This window comes from Vicugna pacos, chromosome 25, assembly GCF_048564905.1.
Source record: "Vicugna pacos chromosome 25, VicPac4, whole genome shotgun sequence".
Lineage (NCBI taxonomy): Eukaryota > Metazoa > Chordata > Mammalia > Artiodactyla > Camelidae > Vicugna > Vicugna pacos.
This window is the reverse complement of record NC_133011.1, coordinates 837,793-858,691: the sequence shown is the minus strand read 5'-3', so window position 1 is coordinate 858,691 and position 20,899 is coordinate 837,793. Positions and strand designations below refer to the sequence as shown.

The 20,899-nt window shown below is 36.2% G+C and overlaps 2 protein-coding genes across 2 annotated transcripts; both read left to right on the top strand.

The window, feature by feature from the left end:
- The first annotated feature begins 2,304 nt into the window (after positions 1-2,304).
- Positions 2,305-3,270, top strand: LOC140689130 (olfactory receptor 2T1-like). Its single transcript, XM_072949386.1, has one exon. The coding sequence runs from the start codon at positions 2,305-2,307 to the stop codon at positions 3,268-3,270; it is 966 nt and encodes a 321-aa protein (XP_072805487.1).
- A 15,345-nt stretch (positions 3,271-18,615) lies between these two features.
- LOC102527389 (olfactory receptor 2T7-like) lies at positions 18,616-19,532 on the top strand. The gene is given in 2 exon segments (XM_006219974.3): positions 18,616-18,669; positions 18,672-19,532. Coding segments are annotated over 2 exon segments (915 nt in total).
- The last annotated feature ends 1,367 nt before the right edge of the window (positions 19,533-20,899 follow it).

Here is a 20,899-nt window from a genome sequence, read left to right as displayed (position 1 = left end):
GTTAATTTACATCATGGCCAGGAGACCTCAATTTATCTGATTCAAAATTTTGTTTTACTGTATGTCTGTTACCTCATTTCAGAAGTAAATTCCTGTATAAAGTCACAGAATCATTTCAGACAATTTGTAATTATTTTCATTTGTACGAAATCACAGAAAAGTAATAAAATCCGTGCCCAGCAGAAATTCATGTATAGCCTTCACATTATGTGCCCCCTAGTGAGATAGCAGACAGTAATTTTACCAAACAGGACTTGTTCTCTTACCAATTAAACTTTTTATGTGCAGTCAAGAGGGTATGACCAGTTAGCTGCAAAATGGAGAAGCCTTTGGAGTTGACTCTGTCATTGTTGGAACTATAGGGCCAGGCAGAAAAAAATTAGAACAGCAGAAAAAGTATTAAAAGATTAAGGAATGAATGTGGATGGAGAGCAAAGAAAGCTACTTGACTTTGTAAAGCAATACATAATTTTCCTCTGTGAGTAGGACTTGGTACACGCAAAAAAGGTAGACCCAAAATGCGGAAGGTGTGGGAGCAGTTAAAATATTACTAATATTTAAGCTATTCCATAAATTGGACAGAAGTTTTTTCCTTTAGAAGCATATTTTAACAGTAATAGAAAAATGAGGCAGGTTCTGAAGGATGATAAAATGGTACGTGGTGTCAGGCAATTTTTGAGACCTGGCAACAAAGATTATGAAATTAGCAAAACAAAAAAAATTAAAAAGATAAACATGAAAAATAGAGTTAAGTCTCTTGAAATTCAGCAGTCCATATTATAACAGTTAATGTGGTATACTCTTGATTATGACTAATTTTCACGGCTCACATTAATGAGTACGCATAGTTAAAAATTTAATTATTCACATTTAATGACTCATGTTGTCAGCACATTTTATTTGATAACTAATTTGAGTGAGAGCACATAGTGAATTGAGAGTCAACAGATACAAAACACTTGGCACAAAGTAAACTCTTCACAGTATCATTATAATTACTCTTGATAATATTTTTTTCTGTACAGTTGACTCAAATGCTCATACTTGTAGTATATTTAGAGGAACATGGACTAGTTGGATCAATTTAACTTCCAACCATGTTGGTAAAATATTTCTCATCTTGGCATATTTAACTTTAAACATATGAAAAATCATCCTTGACTTTCAAACAATTTGTTGTGAATTTTTCCTTTATCATCACCTGAAATTATATAAAACAGAGTCAATGAGTTTTTCTGAATTACAGATAACTATGAAAAAATTCCAGTTTCCAAAACTAATCAGTGGGTTATAGTTCAGTGCATATGTTCTTGTGCTATTCCCTCGGAATCCTAATTGCTGATGCTAAAAACTAATGCTAATTACCCAACATCCTACAATGGAAATTTCTTTTTTAAAAAATCAACAAAAATAATTCTAAAACAGTGAATGCCTCTTGTACTGGGTGACCCCTTCACATCTGGGTTTGCAAGAGTAATTTCCATTCCCCACTTGATTTCCTCCATTCAATTTTGCCTGCGACATAAACAAAATGGCACCAACAGAACACTCATAACATAGTGATTCGCAACCCAAATGGTAAGGCACTCATATTTGTGTAAATGGCCAACATTCACTATTAACAGCCAGTACTGAGATGTTTCAAAGATGGTGGTGATGATGATGATAATAAACATGCACTGAATAAGGATACCAATTTAAAAGCATCCAAGGTGGTACGTTCACACACACAGACACAGACACACACACATACAGCAGACCAGGGTATATTTAACTCCTGTATAGCATTGAGGGTTGTTATATGTATCACTGTGGTACAATAGTATTGCTGACATCATCTTGTTCAATGATTATAAAGAACTTTTGATTTAAAATAATCAATTTTATTGAAAAATATTTTAGAATAGTTTGTTGCTAAGAATGAGTAACAAAGTAATGTGAAACTATGTTATTTAACTTTTTATTGACATATACTTGATTTACAATATTGTATTAGTTTATACATTCTTTTTCATTGCAGGTTACTATAAGCCATTGGCTACAGATCCCTGAGGGACCTTGTTTTTTTTTAAATTTATTCCGTACACAGTAGTTTGTATCTGCCAATCCCCAACTCTCAATTTATCCCTCCTTCCTCCATTCTGTTTGTTTTCTGTGTCTGTGACTCTCTTTCTGCAAAAAATATTTTAAACGCTTTCTTCCAACTTAGAAATTTACTTCCTAACAATCAGTCTGTATGCTATGTTAATTTCCTGCAAATATCATGGTTTTATTTGGAAGGTTCTAGGTCACAACAGCGCCATCATGGGATCCATGGAAGGATACAACACATCCTCTACAGATTTTATCTTCATGGGGTTGTTCAACAGACAAGACACATCAGGCCTTCTTTTTGCCATCATCTCTCTCATCTTTTTCACTGCTTTGATGGCCAATGGGGTCATGATATTCCTGATCCGCACCGACTTGTGCCTCCACACCCCCATGTACTTCCTACTTAGCCACCTCTCCCTCATTGACATGATGTACATCTCTACCATCGTGCCCAAGATGCTGGTTGACTACCTGCTGGGTCAAAGGACCATCTCCTTCGTGGGATGCACAGCTCAGCACTTCCTCTATCTCACCCTTGTGGGAGCTGAGTTCTTCCTGCTGGGCCTCATGGCCTATGACCGCTACGTAGCCATCTGCAACCCCCTCCGCTATCCCGTCCTCATGAGCCGCCGTGTTTGTTGGATGATTATAGTAGGTTCCTGGTTTGGGGGCTCTCTGGATGGCTTCCTTCTGACCCCCATCACCATGAGTTTCCCTTTCTGCAACTCCTGGGAGATAAACCATTTCTTCTGTGAAGCACCTGCCGTCCTGAAGTTGGCTTGTGCAGACACAGCTGTCTATGAGACAGTGATGTATGTGTGCTGTGTTTTGATGCTTCTGATTCCTTTCTCTTTGGTGATTGCCTCCTATGCCCAAATCCTGACCACAGTCCACCGCATGAGCTCAGTGGAGGGGAGGAAGAAGGCGTTTGCCACCTGCTCATCTCACATAACAGTGGTGACCCTGTTCTATGGGGCTGCCATGTACACCTACATGCTGCCACACTCTTACCACAGGCCAGAGCAAGACAAAGTCTTCTCCGTGTTCTACACTATCCTCACACCCATGCTTAATCCACTCATCTACAGTTTGAGGAACAAGGATGTGACCGGAGCTATGAAGAGGGCACTGGCCAGGTGCAAGGGTGTACAAGGAGTGTCAGGGGATGCCTTTTGACGCTTGACTCTTCCCCATGCAGGTGGTGAATGGGAGCCTCTGTGGCCGGTGTGGAAATGCTCTCAATGAAAGATTAAATTGGAGGGTACATTCAACTGTGCAGAAAAAAAAAATGATCTATATAAAAAAATGTATCCTCTTGGTCTTCCTTCCCTCATCTCTTCTTTCCTTTCTTACATCTTCCTTTCCTCCTTCCCTGCTCACATGTGTTCAAAATAAATGCTCAGCGGTTTCCAAAAACACAAGTTAAAATTTCTTGCTCTGCAATTTTGCCTTTGGGGACTAAAATAAACTGCATGCAATTTTAAATGGTATGAATATGTTAAGGAGTACAGAACAGAAGATATTACTTTGGGGATGAAAGTTACTGCTATGTAACTCTAGCTTACCATCTAAAAATGAGAGAAATATCATTGTTTCTTCTATTTTTAGAGTAATACTCGTACCCAGCCATTTAGGAAGACAGTTGGATAGCTGTCTTACACGTTCTAATTTGTCAAGTGGTAGGAAAACTCACTGAACGTGTTTTACTCAAAAAGCTACTGTAATCATTAAAATCATTAGGTGATTTTTAAAAGTTTATGTAGAAAGACAGTATTTAACTTCTGCTTGTTTGCAACACATTAGTAAGAACTACTTGTCAGATTAGTAAAAATTGGATGAGAGTAAAGGACATTGCCCAGAGAAGACAACATGACAGGACTGAATGCACGAAAGCATTTCTAAGATGTTGGAGAAACATACAGGGATACCAGCTGGGAGGATGCTGATATATTTTTTGAATATATCACAAAGTCATCAAGATTAAGCATATGTTAGCCTGGTAATAGAAGTTAGCTCACAGTTCTTATCCATATCCCCACTAATCCAAGGAATTGAGGGCAGAAAGGATGTGACAAATCATGTTCAACATCCCACTGGATTATATAAGGTATTCACTCAGTGATCAAAGGGATAACTTTATTAAATTATTAATGATCATAATCATACTGGTCCATCGGTCTAAAAGGTAATGATTTAAACGCTTTGTCAGATTCATCATCCTTTATTACTCTCATTATAAATGAAACACTCATTATAAATTCCAATTTGATGAGAACAGTGGAGGTCATGGATATAATGGAATTCTTTAGGGTAACATTTTTAATCAGTGCCCTGGACTGTAACATTTCAAGGAATGTGATCGATAGAATGCTGTGTCTTTCAGATCCAGCTTCCTCATTTATCCATCCATTTATCTGCTCATTCATCATAGCTGTGAACAAAATAGACAAAGCACCTGCGCTCAAGAAGTTTACATTCCAGTGGGGGCAAGATAATGAAAACAAAAGTCAAGCAAAAAAGCAAGCAAGCAATCTGTATTTCCACCACATTTTATGTGACAGCAGCCACTAAAGTGGAACATATTCATAATTTGTGCTCTAGAAGGTTCAACCTTGAGTGAATTCCTAACAGACACATATGCATAAGGGTTACCAAAAGTCACGCAGTAACAAATAAAAAATCAGAAGTGACCCAAAAGCTCACTGATGGTGAAATCAAAAACAAATAAATAAAGAGTGACATCGTCAGTACAATAAAAGTAGGTGTTCTAACATCACTGGGAGCAACATTGCTTAGTCTCAAAAACATAATGTTGAACTAAAGAAGCAAGTCACAAAGGGTGTATTTATATAATGTACAGATCTAGCGAGACTACCCTGTGCTTTGGGAAGGTTGGTGGCTGAAGGTGTGCAAAGGAAGACTTCTTGGTGCTCATAGTTTTCTGTTTCTTGGTGTGGATGCATGACACACTCAGCGTTGACTTTGAAAAACTTGATCACTTTCAATTTTTGTATGTTTATTTTTGACTGTTGGGTATACTACAATAAAAAAAGCTAACATATATCATATTTTATTTGTCAACTTATAAGGTCTGTAAAATTTACTCAGTGGAATTTTATTTTTTTGCCAATATTATGGAGCGTGATGGGATCTGAAGGATACTTCTCATGGCTTCAAGGACAACACAGGCACTGGTACCCACAAACACTTTGAGTTCTCCAATGTCTTGACAGTTCTGGGAATCATGGGAAACTCCTCTTGGTATTGAGCACCACACTCACTGTGTCAGGGTACTGATTTAATTGGCTTTTCAACCCAGGCCAGGTCAGCTTGAACTGACAGAATTTTCCACACAGAACCCAAGCCCCTAGCCCTTGGTTCAGTCTGCACTTGCCCATTTGATTGGAATCCTCAGAACTTGGATCTGTCCTCAGACTCTACATTAGAAATTACTGGTGGATTAGTCCCCAGTATTGCATCTGATTGGAATATCCCAGTCCACAGTCTTAATTTTTTGGAGTCTGTGGAGTCAGTCCTTTCCTCAGTCCCCAGTTTCACAGTGAGAATTGCTGGTGGTATGCACAGGCCTACTATTGGCCAGTTCACAGTGACATCTCTCTGGTTTCTGCTGATGTGTTAAATGTACACATGAGGTAAAGCCTATTTCTAACGGAATCTCAAAACCAAAAGTCACAAAAGTTGATGGGCATGACTAAAGCACATAAAAGCTGTTAGAGTGCATCATTTATTTCTCAGACTACCTGTGACAGTACATTTGTAATGGAATGAGTTAGAGTGACACTAGGTCAACCTGTGCAACAAATGAGGTACACAGTAAAACACCCCATGACCCCCAACCCAGCGCTGGATGCTGCTTTGGTATTAGTTTGAGTTTGGCACCGAGAGACCCAAGTCTTAGCTAAGAAAGTGGGATCCTCAACTTCCAAATAATTGAGCACGCCACTTTCCAGCCCATCTGCTTCATCTATGTCTAAGAACTGTGGCCCCAGAAGATGTAGATATCCACAAAAATGACAAAATCTTGCAAAAGACAATCTAAAGGTGCAATGACTATTATAAAGAAGGTTCTAATGAGACAAGAGCTTTCATGCTGGTCAGCCAGATGGGCTCTTATCTTTGCCAGACATCTTCTCCCGCCCTTTAAGATGAAGGAGTCACCAGGAAAGATAAATTCTGATTTTATACATGCACCGTCTGGAGGAAAACAGGAAAAGGGGGCCTGGTAGCTGGTAATGGATGCTGCTCCCCATTCATTTCCATATTCTTTTTCATTAAAGGTTATTACAAGATATTGAACATAGTTCCCTGTGCTACACAGCAGAAACTTTAAAATCTATTTTTATATATAGTGGCTAACATTTGTAAATCTCAAACTCCCAAATTTATTCCTTCCCACCCCGTTTCTCTGGTAACCATAGATTGATTACTATGTCTGCGGGTCTGTTTCTGTTTTGCAGATGAGTTCATAGTGTCCTTTTTTCCTCTTTTTTTTTTTCTTAGATTCCACATATGAGTGATATCATATGGTAATTTTCTTTCTCTTTCTGGCTTACTTCACTTAGAGTGACGATCTCTAGGTCCATCTGTGTTGTTGCAAATGGCATTATTTTATTCTTTTTATGGCTGAGTAGTATTCCATTCATTTTTCTTGCTTTAACTTCTACTTCTCTCTCTCTGTCCCTTTGGCTTCCTGGATCACATTTCTTGGGGAAAATGTACAATGTAGTGTTTATTTTCTAAGATCAAATTTCTGGGAAACTCAGGTTCAGGGAGGTCCTATATGAAAATAATTTCATAACAGTTATCTTAAGTTGACCACAATCCTAAAAATGTAGGAAGAACAGAAACTTTTCTAAAGTATAAGAAAATAATTCTCAGCCAACAATACTAGAATAATTGAATTATTTTTCTCTTTTCTTCACAGAAAATGTCATTGTCTTATAAAGTGCAACCACAGAATATGCAGTCCAAAATTGTTGAAAAATGGTTAAAGTTGTGTGTCAAGCAGTTAAATCATAATATTATGTTACTGTTTTTTATGAAATTCATTTAGGCATTTATTAGCTTTTTCAATTTGTAATTTGAATGGATTTCTTTTTTTACCCAAAGAGAATATTTATGTTTGTATCTAACTGTGTAAACATGAATAAGGCTCCCTGTATTACATGAACTTCAGAACTTCAGGATCAGAAAACCTGAAATCCGAATTTCATTTATGTACGTAGCAGGAAGTGTTAAATGTAAATTGCATGATAAAGACTCAACAGATAATGCAGAGGGAGATAACAACACAGCAGAGTTCCTTGGCCAAAGATTTTTTTTTTCCCAAAGAGTAGAATGGGGGCACTTGTGAGATTATTAGAAAAAAAGGGGAAAGAGTACATTACTCTTGAAATAACTCAAAAATTGTATTTTCTTATTGTCTTAGTTGTTGTTCTGTATATTTTGAATGTTTTTCAGTGATGAACATTTTCTTATAACTAACTACACGTTATATGAAAGATCAGATGGTCACATACCAAGTGAATACTTTAGTGACAGGGTAGGCATAAAATGTACTGCCTTTAGCAAGACAATGCACCCCTAGGAGGGTTGGATTTTTTCATTAACTTTTGAGAGTGGAATGCATAAAGATTAGAAGTGTAAAAAGGGGGTAAGTGATCCAAAATCATGCCATGAAAAAAGTAGGGGGAAAAAGTAATTAATTTGAATGTAGAGTTCCACAGCCTGATGCCTGACTTTTTGGGTGACACCTTAACTACTATAATTCTTTGAAAACTGGAAGATTATGTGTAATTGTAGGTTAGGGACAAAGTGCCCCAGGGATTGATATTCTGATATCAATTATTCTTCCAAATGGGAGTACTAGTCTACCTTGATAATGCAAGCTCTCTTATTTAAATTGCTTGAACTCTTTGCTTGTAGTAGCCTACATCATGTAGCTGGTGCCAACTTTCCTTGTACCATCTTTATTAGGCATTTAAGGACTGCTTGACCATCTCTAGGTTTTCAATCTATTCACCTATCCTTGCCTGTTTGAAAGTATCTTACATTGGTTGAGACTGGTCCATACCTTCGGCCAACAAGATGTAATTCTATGTTCAAGCCAATTCACCATTATATTCTTTGAAACTATAGCCACTTATGACTTCACACGCTCTTTGCTTTTCTTTCCCCTTCTTTGTTTTCCTTCCATTCAGAATACCAGCTTTCAGTTTGAAAGATCTGATTCTTCCCTCTTAGTTACCCATACTTATTTAAAAATTGCTGAGCAATTCCATTTACTACTTTAATTCTGTAAGATTTTTCTCCAGACAGTAGATAATTGATCTTCAGTTGAGACCATCAGATTCTGAGGAGGCTACAGTGTGAGGTAAGTAACTTTGAGGACTTTTTATCAGTTAATTATGTGGCGTTTGAAATAGTATCTGATTCTGGACTTACTGGGAAGCTGGTTCAAACTAGGGACATACTAGGAAATCTCAAAGTTGAAATACCTTAGTTTTCTAATTATAGGTACTTATGAATCAGTATGACTCATATAAATTTTATATTTTTTGATCTGATTTCTTCTTTCAGTCTATAAGATAGACTCAATTCTCTGTTGTGTACATTAGAATACAGGTGATTTTTCTGCTCAGGAAAATTCTATGCAAGCTTGTTTTAATGTAAGGTTTCAACAAAGCTTACTTTCTTGAAAAAGTATATTCACTTTTATAATTTTGAGGTATTTATAAGGGCAAGAGTTTATCTAATTTGTTTCCACCAGCCCATCTCCTCAGGTAACTGATGAATATCTTTAAAAATAATTTAGTTAAGAAAATCCTACAAATTCTGCCCTAAAATAACTGACCACACTTTCTTATTTTATACTTGGAAATTATTGGATAGGGTAGAAAATTTGAGTGGCTTGCCAGGCATCCAGAATCTCATACATGATGAAAATAGAACGTGAAAACAGGTTTATGTTTCCAAATATTTTTTAGTGTACATAATACTACTCACCAAATGTCAAGGAAAACAGATTTCAAGGGTGGGAATAGACAAGAGAAGACTTCAGTTTAATTCTTCTTGAGATTGAGCTGATGGGATGATCATGTTATTAGTCTGCTTTCAGAATAAAGAATGATCCTTTGTTTCTGTCAAAATTTCTCTACCCTTCTAAAGATGCCCAAATGATTTTACTTTAGAAAAAGCTGTTTTTATTCCACAATTAGAAGTGAGGTTTTACATAAAAACATGGTAAGGGAGAATCATAATGGACTAGACTATACATAGGATTAAATGGCTTATACTGAGGGTCAACTTTTATTTTTATTTCTGTTTGCTCAGGTGAGTTCCCATTTATGCCAATGTCATGATCTCCTGCCTGTTTTAAACTTTTAGCAAAATCTGAATTAAATGGTCACTTAGAATTGTTCCAGTGTTTGACAGGAAGCAGTTTAACAGGAGAATGACAATGTGAAAAAGGAAAAAGAAAGAAAGAAAGAAAAGAAAAGAGAGAGAAAGAAAGAAAGAAAGAAAGAAAGAAAGAAAGAAAGAAAGAAAGAAAGAAAGAAAGAAAAGAAACATACAAAGAAAGAAAAGAAAGAAAAAGAAAGAAAGAAAGAAAAAGAAAGAAAGAAAGAAAGAAAGAAAGAAAGAGAGAGAGAAAGAAAGAAAGAAAGAAAGAAAGAAAGAAAGAAAGAGAGAGAGAGAGAGAGAGAAAGAAAGAAAGAAAGAAAGAAAGAAAGAAAGAAAGAAAGAAAGAAAGGAAGGAAGGAAGGAAGGAAGGAAGGAAGGAAGGAAGGAAGGAAGGAAGGAAGGAAGAAACCTAGCTACATTCTGTTGAATCTGCTATTACTAGAGAGAGAAGAGTAAGAAAGCACAGGGTGAGATCCCAGAATTTAATTGTCACTACCATTGCAATGTTGCTTAAGGCTAAACTAAAACCCATTAGTTTTTTAAGTATTCACATTTTATGCCAACATTTACATATGCAACATGAGTGAAAATCGGTTTCATTTATGACGATGTGTTTCCCACATCAGCAGAGAGAGAAGAGGGGAAATTCAGCGAGGTAATCCTAGTCTTCATTTGCATTTGAACTCTTTTGCTTATTTGAATAAGTAGAAATTGAAGTTCACTGGCATGAACTGAAAGGACAAATTTATTATGTTTTTCCTTTTAGAGGAATCTATAGTCCTAAATTTTTCAAGAAAGAGTGAAATAGATTCTATTTTTAATTCAAATATTACACATTTGAAATATTTTGATAACTGGATTAAAATAGAATATCATATGAATCACAGACCTACCTGTATGAGGAATAACGTCCAAACCCAGATTTCAAAGGGACAAAATAAATGTCTTAATTAAGTAACTATTTAAAACATTTTGACCTAAAAATTAAATAAAGTTATAATTGCAGGTAATCATTTAGGTAAAATACTTGCAATAAATATTAGACACAGAAAAAAAGGTCCTTACCTATAGAGTAATATTGGTTTTTGAGAAATCTCCAGTATAGAAAAGGGCAAGGGTCATGAAGAATGAAATTCCTAAAATAAGCAATAGAAAGACAAAATATACATATAATAACATGTATATTTTTTTTCAGTATCAAAGAAATTCACATTAAAGCAAGTTTAGATACTGGTACCGGATTATCATGCCACAAATGTGCTCCAATGTCATTCTTTGAGTATCACTAATCACTAGCTTTGTAACAATTTGGCCATGGACTTCAAAAGCCTAATAAATCTATTTTCCAAGACCCACTTCCACAAAACTAATCTCACAGTATTGCACATTGTAAGCAAACTTAGAAACAATGTGAGTGTCAACCAACTGAGGAATAAATGGTTACATATTACATTATTCAATATTCTGTGTAAAAACTGTACTTTACATAAAAAGGCATACTTGATAGTATAAAATACTATTATATAATAGCATTAATTTAATATACTATTTTAATAATAGTATTAATATATTATTATATATGTTATATAATATATATAATTGAAAGTATGCTAAGATAAAAAAATTATGCATAAGCATAGAAGTATTATTAATAGTTATTATATGAGAGCATCAAGTGTTTCCGTTGGTTTTTTTTTTCTTATTTTCTAATATTCTTGTGTAGTTATCTGCTTTGTAGTTTTTTAAATGCAGGCCATGAGTCAATACGAACAGAGAGGGACAAAAATGTTTTTAAAATTTGAGGAATTATGGAGATGCTGAAATCTCTCCCTTTGTGAAGAGTGCTGTGGGAATCTCTAGGGACCCATTAGTGAGTTTCAATGCTTTAAATAATCATGGTCAGGGCTGGGGATACCTTTGCCATGAAAGAGAGATTTGGGGGCCCATCTGTCCCTCGTGGGCTTTAACATTTCCAGGGACCAGCAGCAATCACTGTGCTTGGTCTCTACTAACCAGGCACCATCTGAATTTACAGTGAAATAATGAACTGAGTTCTCTAAGGAACTCGTTCTTACCAAACTTCTGATTGGCAGGGTTGAGTGGGCATTCTCTTTATCCTTCATGTGAATTGCTGCTGAAGGCTTGCCTTCCATTTCCCCCGTGGTTTAGCACAATGGGGGGGGGGAAGAGAAACCGAAGAAGGACACACATCAGGAAAACAGCTAATAAAGCTCTGGTGTATAGCTTGTAATATCTCAAGAGTTAAAAGCTGAAAAGTCTGTAAGAATATAATATGGGTCTCATCAAGAAAAGCCTGGCTGAGAATGTACTTTTCATAGTTATGAATCTATCAGTCATAACTTACTTTTGATGAAATATGCAGATGGTCTGTGGCATAAATTCAAACCATAACTCACACGGTGTGACTCAGGAAATACTTATGAAATGAATGAATTGATATCTACTTTGAATTACTGGAAAACAGCATACTGCCTCCGATTTGTCATATGCTTCCAAGAAAATCTCTTAATCTCTTTAAATCTCATTGCTTTTCATCTGTAGAATGGATAAAGCAGTGTTTCATAGGGATATTGGGGAAAGCAAATTAAATCATATTTATGAATCACTAAGCACCAAGCCCTCTGTTATTAGTGTGTTCTTACTACTTTCTTTTTTTTTAACATTTTTTATTGATTTATAATCATTTTACAATGCTGTGTCAAATTCCAGTGTTCAGCACAATTTTTCAGTCATTCATGGACATATACACACTCATTGTCACATTTTTTTCTCTGTGATTTATCATAACATTTTGTGTATATTTCCCTGTGCTATACAGTGTAATCTTGTTTATCTATTCTACAATTTTGAAATCCCAGTCTATCCCTTCCCACCCTCTACCCCCCTGGTAACCACAAGTCTGTATTCTCTGTCCAAGAGTCTTTAGATTCCACATATGAGTGATCTCATATGGTATTTTTCTTTCTCTTTCTGGCTTACTTCACTTAGAATGACATTCTCTAGGAGCATCCATGTTGCTGCAAATGGCGTTATGTTGTCAGTTTTTATGGCTGAGTAGTATTCCATTGTACAAATATACCACCTCTTCTTTATCCAGTCACCTATTGATGGACATTTAGGATGTTTCCATGTTTTGGCTATTGTAAACAGTGCTGCTATGAACATTGGAGTGCAGGTGTCATCCTGAAGTAGATTTCCTTCTGGATACAAGCCCAGGAGTGGGATTCCTGGGTCATCTGGTAAGTCTATTCCTAGTCTTTTGAGGAATCTCCACACTGTTTTCCATAGTGGCTGCACCAAACTGCATTCCCACCAGCAGTGTAGGAGGGTTCCCCTTTCTCCACAGCCTCTCCACTACTTTCTAATTTACTGTTACACCTGAATTTTTTGCTTGATTTTTTCTAATATGGGTTCTATTCAATTCTGTGGGCTTGCTTGGATGGAGATATTTGCAGCCATCATATTCTGGGAAAGCGAAGCTCTTAGACCAGTGCTCTCCACTAGAAGTCTGTTGGGAGCCACAGAGGTAATTTAAAATTTTCTAGTAGCCACATTAAAAAATGTAAAAAGGAAAAAGTAAAACTAATTTAATCTATGTTATTTAACAAAGATATCCAAAGTATTAGCATTTCAGAATGTAGTCAATATAGACATTTTAATGTGATATGTTGCTTATCTTCTTTCGTACTAAGAAGTCTTTGATTCTTGATATAATTTGTACTTACGGAACATCTCCATTCAGAAAAGTCACGTTTCAGGTCCTCAACAGCCTCACGTGGTTTGTGGTGCTGTACTGTATAGTGCAGATCTATATGGTACCAATAGAAACTGTTTGTCTAAATAACCTATCAGTTCATAAGTGTGATAAAATATTGCTTAAGTAAAATAACTATCTATGGATAATTAAACATCAAGTTTAAACAGAAAACCCCCTCTTTGGGGAGACAATACCCCCTAGTATTATGTAAATCAGCCTTTTCACTCTTTTTTCTATTAAAAATTTATATATTAGTTATTGCTTTCATTTAACTAATCATATGAGTTGTATGTTATTAATCACTGATTTCTGGCTAAAATAAGGAAAATACACACCACTTGACTCTGAAAATTTTCCCTGTACTGCCTTTCTTCTAATAATTTACAGATTATTTCTCAGAGTTCAGAGCTCTTGTGGTTTTAATTTGACATGGAACTATCATTTTCAAATATCCAACACCTAACAAAATGTAAGCTAAACACTCAGATTTTACAATGGACAAGTGTGTCAAGGATAATGTTGTCAGGTAAAATCAGTTAAGGTTATTATCATCTCACAGCCAAACTGTATGATCTGGATCAGTGGTTTTCAATCTGAATTCTAATTGTGAGAACTAGAGCCTAGTGTGGGAGAGAAGTATATGGTGGGGATTCCCACCACTAACATACCACTCCATCCCTATGCAGTTATACACCTTCTGTTTTTAGCCTTCTGAAAAAAAAAAATATATATATATATATATACACACACACACATATATATATATGTAAGTTTCAGGTGTATAGCATTATAGTTCAACATCTGTATACACTACAGAGTAATCATTGCCACAAATCGATTACCATCCAGTGGAGACCCTTTGCCCATTTTACCCTCCCACAACCTCCTTCCCCTCTACTAACCACTAATCTATTTGCTATATCATTGAGTTTGTTTCTGTTCTGCTTTATTTGTTCATTGTGATTTTTAAGATTCCATATATAAGTGAAATCGTATGGTGTTTTCTCCCTCGGTCTGACTTATTTCGCTTTGCATAATACCCTCAAGGTCCCTCCTTGTCACAAATGGCAAGGTTTCCTTATTTTTTATGGTTGAGTAGTATTCCACTGTATATAGAAAGGTCTTCTTCATCCCTTCATTCATCGATGGATCCTTCAGTTGTTTCCATACCTTGGCTAATGTAAATAATGCTACAACAAACATAGGGGTGTATATACTTTTCCAAAATACTGGTTTTTGGTGATCTTCAGATAAATATCCAAAGTGAAATAGATGGGTCATGTGGTAGTTCTATTCTTAATTGGGGGGGTGATCTCCATATTCTTTTCTATATTAGCTGCACCAGTTTACAGTTCTACCAACAGTGTACAAGGATTCTCTTTTCTCCACATCCGCTCTAACATTTGTTACTCTTTCTTCAATAACAGTCATTCTAACAGGTGTGAGGTAATATCCCATTGTGGTTTTGACTTGCATTTTTCTGATAATTAGTGATGTTTTGGACCTGTTTATGTAACTTTTGCACATCTGTATGTCTTCGGAATAAAAATATCTCTTCAGATCCTATGCGCCTTTTTAAAATTGGTGTGTTGATTATTGCTGTTTGTCCCTGAGTTGTATGAGTTCTTTATATATTCTGGATATTAACCCCTTATTGGATACATCATTTGCAAACATCCTCTCCCATTCAAATAGGTTGACTTTTCATTCTGGAAATGATTTCCTTCACTGCGTAGAAACTTTTTCGTTTCATATAGTCCTATTTGTTTATTTTTGCTATTGTTTTCCTTGCCTTTGGAGTCAGAGCCACACAACATCACTAAAACTAAAGTCAATAAAGTTATTGCCTACATTTTCTTCTAGGAATTTTATTGTTTTGGGTCTTATATTCAAGTCTTTAATCCATTTTGACTTAATTTTTGTATATGATGTAGAATAGTGGTCTAGTTTCATTCGTTTGTATGTGACTGTCCACCTTTCTCAGCACCATCTATTGAAGAGACATTTCTCTGTTGTGTGTTCTTTGCTATTTTGTCATATATTAATTGTCTATATGTGTGTGTGTGTGTGTGTGTGTGTGTGTTTCTGGGCTCTCAGTTCTGTTCCATTGATTTATATGTGGGCTTTTGTGGCAGCACCATACTGTTTTGATTATTATAGATTTGTAGTGTAGTCTGAAATATGAATGCATGCTACCTACAGCTTTGTTCTTTCTCAAGATTGTTTTGGTTATTTGGGGTATGTTGTGTTCCATACAATTTTTTAAATTATTTGTTCTACTTTTATAAAATATGCCTTGGTATTTTGATGGCGATTGCATTAAATCTGCATATTGCTTTGGGTAGTATGAACATTTTAGCAATATTAATTCTTCTAATCCATGCCCACATGGTATTTTGTTTTTTTGGAATCCTTTTCAATTTCTTTCATTAATGTCCTGAAGTTTTTAGTGTACAAGTTATTTACGTCCTTGGTTAAGCTTAATACTATGTATTTTATTTTTTATTGTGATTGCAAATGAGATTGTTTCTTAATTTATCTTTTTAATTTGTTACTAGTGTGTAGAATTGCCAAAGATTTCTGTACAGTGATTTTGTATACTGTGACTTTACTAAATTTATGTATCGGTTTTAACAAATTTTTGATAAAATCTTTAGTTTTTTTTTTAATATACAGTATCACATTATCTTCAGATAGTGACAGTTTTACTTTCTCCTTTCCAATTTGAATTTATTTATTTTTCTTGCCTAATTGCTGCAGCTAGTAATATGTTGAATAAAAGTGGTGAGAGAGAGCATCCTTGTCTTGTTTTGATCTTAAAGGAAAATACTTCAGCTTTTCACCATTGATAATAATATTAGCTGTGGGTTTCTCATATATGATCTTAATTACATTGAGGTAAATTCCCTCCATGCCTGCTTTGCTGAGACTTTATCATAAATGAATATTGAATTTTGTCAAATCTTTTTCTTATTCATCTTACTATTGAATTTTGTCAAATGTTTTTCTTATGCATAATCATAAGATTTTGATCCTCCATTTTGTTAATGTAATGTATCACATTAATTGATTTGCGAATACTGCATCATGCTTGGATCCCCCAAATAAATCTCACTTGTTTCTGGTGTATGCACCTTTTAATATATTGTTGGATTTAATTTGCTAGTATTTTGTTGAGGATTTTTGCATCTATGTTCATTAAGAATATTGGCCTGCAATTTCCTTTTTGTGTGTGTGTTGTCTTTGTCTGATTTTGGTATTAAGCTAATGATAGCTTTGCAAAATGTGTTGGAAACTTTCACTCCTCCTCAAGTTTTTGGAAGATTTTGAGAAGGATAGTTATTAACTATTCTTTGATTTTATTTGTGAAAAATTCATTAGCAAAATCATCTGATCCTGGGCTTTTCTTTGTTTGGAGATTGTCATTGATGAATTCAATCATCTTATTAATAATTGATCTGGTCAGATTTTTTTTTTCTATTGCCTCTAAATTCAGTCATGGTCGGTTGTATATTTCTAATAATATTTCCATTTCTTCTAGGTTTTCCAGTTTGCTGGCATATAATTATTTATAATTGTCTCTTGTGATCCTTTATATTTCTGTAGTATCAATTGTGATATCTTCCTATTTCTGATTTTTATTTATTATTTTTGGTATTTTCTATCTGTTTGCTGAAGTCCACATTGTGTTCATCCATCCTTCTGAGTTTGGTGAGCATTTTTATGACCAGTACTTTTAATTCTTTATCAGGTAGAATGCTTATCCCTGTTTTATTGGGTTCTCTTTCTGAGGTTATGGAAAAAAAATTTTATATCTCCTTTTGTTACCTAATTCTCTGTATTTGTTTCTATGTACTAAATAAATCAGGTACCTCTATCAGCGCCAAAAACAGTGGCTTATGTAGCAAATGTTCTGTAGGGCTCAGAAGAGCAACCCTACGCAGCCATCAGAGCCCAGCACTCAAGGAGTGTCCTCTACGTGGGCTTTTGGGATAAGGCAGCAGTTACCACTGCAGTGCACTAGTGGGCAGGGCTACCCCCCAGCATAGCTGCAGGGTCTGTCCATGGCAACTACAGAGTGCTGGTGCGTGACGTTATTGCTCAGCTGCCTGTGAGGTCCAGCTGAGGCTTAGGGGTGTATGGGGCTCTCAGTAGAGCATGCTCACTGGTGATAAAATGTTAGGTGGAAATTTCTAAAGTGGCACCTGCAAGGACTAGTATTAACAATGTAGCCCGAGATCCCACAATTGTCTCTCACCAATGTTTCAATCCCCCAGGAATGTCCCAGATGATTCCTGCCTCTCTGGTACAAGCTTCAAGATTAGTAATGTCCATGCATTTTTCAATCTGGTGCTTTTGCAGTGGTTTTGGGGGCAAGTCTGCATGTAAATCCTTTGAGAGCAGGCTTTCCATTCCCTCTACTTCTATAATTTTCCTGGATGTATTCCCCTATTAGTTTTTAAAATTAAGTGTTTTGGGGGCTTGTCTGTCCTACGCAGGATCTAAGCATTGCAGTACCTGATGTGGAGCTGAAATTCCTCAGTCTTCAAGGATAATAACCTCACCTTTGTGATCTTTCACAAGTGTTGATTGCCACTGCTGGATGTTTTTCCCCCCTTTGGTGTTACCATATCTCTGTTTCTCCTACCTGTCTTGATGGTATCCTTTTACTCTTCGTTCTGAAGCCTCTGTTCATCCAGTTTTTAGGTCCCTATAAAAGGAACTTATTTCACATGTCACTGTGTATTTATTGTGTCCTAGGGAGGAGATGAGTTTAGAATATCTCTACACTGCCATCTTGAACCCTTATTTTTATCTATTTTATGCATATCTACCTCAATGTAAGACTGTGCTTGAGCATAAATAAATAAATAAGCAAGTACATAAATAAATAAATATTCTTGAGCCAATGGACGTAAAATTGTTTCACTGTGACCTCCAAGTTAAGAAGTAACAGTAAATCGAGAATATCATTCTTAAGTAAATGATGGTATGATGTGACATAATATAATCCTGCTATGAGTGTTCTTCCAGGAAATTAAAAAGTTTGAGCTTCATGATTGAAGGTGGGTCTACTTAGGACCTAAAGGTAAAAACTAATTTCTTCAAGCAACAGATAACTGGAATCAACCCCAGAAAGTATTAGAAAAAGTGGGACATTACACAATGGGATGTGATTAATATGTCTTGATTTGTCTGTGGTTGCGTCATGTTTTAAGCAAACCCAATACTTATCTTTTGTGCCCTGCTTTACCTGTCATATCCATCTTTCTTTTGCATAACCTACAGAGTTATGGAGTGGGGCAATTATTCTATGTATGCCGACTTCGTCCTCCTGGGCCTGTTCAGCAACACCCGCTTTCCCTGGCTTCTTTTTGTCCTCATCTTCCTGGTCTTTGTCATCTCCATAGCCAGCAACACCATCATGATCATTCTCATCCACATGGATTCCCACCTCCACACTCCAATGTACTTTCTGCTCAGCCAGCTTTCCATCATGGACATTCTGTACATTTCCACCATTGTGCCCAAGATGCTGGTTGACCAGATGGTGGGCCAGAGGGCCATTTCCTTTGCAGGATGCACTGCCCAGCATTTCCTCTACTTGACCTTAGCAGGGGCTGAGTTCTTCCTTTTAGGACTCATGTCCTATGACCGCTATGTCGCCATCTGCAACCCTCTGCGCTATCCTGTCCTGATGAGCCGCAAGATCTGCTTATTGATTGTGGTGGCAGCTTGGCTGGGAGGGTCCATAGATGGCTTCTTGCTCACGCCAGTCACCATGCAGTTCCCTTTCTGTGCTTCCCGGGAAATCAATCACTTCTTCTGTGAGGTACCTGCCCTTCTGAAGCTCTCCTGTGTGGACACATCAGCCTATGAGACAGCCATGTATGTCTGCTGCATCATGATGCTCCTCATTCCTTTCTCTGTCATCTCGGCCTCTTACACAAGGATTCTCCTGACTGTTTATAGGATGAGTGAAGCAGAGGGGAGGTGAAAGGCAGTGGCCACTTGCTCCTCCCACATGGTGGTTGTCAGCCTCTTTTACGGGGCTGCCATGTACACCTATGTGCTGCCTCACTCTTACCATACTCCTGAGCAGGACAAGGCTGTGTCTGCCTTCTACACTATCCTCACTCCCTTGCTCAACCCGCTCATTTACAGTCTCAGAAACAAAGATGTCACAGGGGCCCTACAGAAAGCTCTGGGGAGGTGCTTGTCCCCAGGAAGGTAAACACCTTCTAAAGAAACCATAGCTCCTGCTAGAGGTTGAAGAAAAGATATAGGACTTTATCGTCACCTTTGGATTTGAATATTGTCTGCCTGAAAATAACAGGTCACCCCTATGTCAGCAATCGTGGGGCATTCTGGGATTTGGAAAGCTGACAGCGAGATTTTGAAGATTTCATCATTTTTGAAAAACATAAGGGTTCTGAACAATGGACTGTTTTGAATGGAGTGGGAATAAGACAGGGAATTCAGTAGTCACACATCAGCTTTCAGCAAACCCTGCATTCCACTGAAGACCATGCAGTTGTCTGTTTCCTACTATGTCAGTCATCCCAAAAGAAATGCTTATCTTCAGCTACACCAATAACTTCTCACTATAGTCTCTCCTCAGACACTCTACAAAGACACGACTACTTCAAAGACATCAACATGTCAAGTATTATTTTGATTCTATTTCAAATGTTATTTCAATATCTGATTGATCTTTTTACAGGTGATTTTGGGGCTTACAAATTTTTTATTCAATCAAGCCAGTATTGGCATTATCATTACTCTTTTTTTAAAAATTGGTTTGAGTCTATATAATTAATTTTCTTAGCTGAATTCCATTAGCATGGCTAGTAGACAAAAGAGTACACATCAGTTTTTGGAGGAGACCAACTCCTTTTCTTTTTCTCCATAAAATTTTGCTAAAATTATCCCAGAATGGTGGATTCAATGTAAAAAACAATGTGGTTTTGAGGCTTTGGTGAACTTCGATGGCTTCTACATTTTCTGTTCTCTTAATGATATAATCTAATGGGAACAACCAGGGCAGTTTTAAATCCCATATTTTTCACTATATTTAAATTGTCTGATGACCAAATATATTTCATTTTCAAAGATTTTAATGCAAAAGAAAAGGACTTTCTTGAGAGTTATTCTTTTGGAAATTAATATATGCTACTCATTATTTTGTATTTTCATAATATTTTAATTTAGCTTAGTTTATTTCATCATTTGAGTACTTGTAATTAACCAGTATTTTTTGAAGCACAGAAATTAATTTTTATCTTTTCTCTTTTCCACACTTTTTTCCACTTGACTAAACTCATTCTATATTAAGTCCTCAGTCTTTCTATCTTTCTACATTTCTATATTGGAGTTTGCTTATACTTCATTATCTAACCCTAAGAATACTTTGTATTACAAAAATGAAAATGTGATTATACATAAGCTCATTTAAGAATGTTTTAGTATGGGTGTGGTTTTAGTGTGTATAGATAAGTCTGGGAGTTGACATAATGTTTCAGAAAATCTAATGCTTCTACACCTTGGAAAAGAAAAGGAGAAACAGCTCATTACGGAACTTTCAAAGGCATCTTATTTTTT

Bases quoted from the DNA above. Each gene is read 5' to 3' on its own strand.
- LOC140689130 (XM_072949386.1), top strand. From the start codon at position 2,305: ATGGGATCCATGGAAGGATACAACACATCCTCTACAGATTTTATCTTC.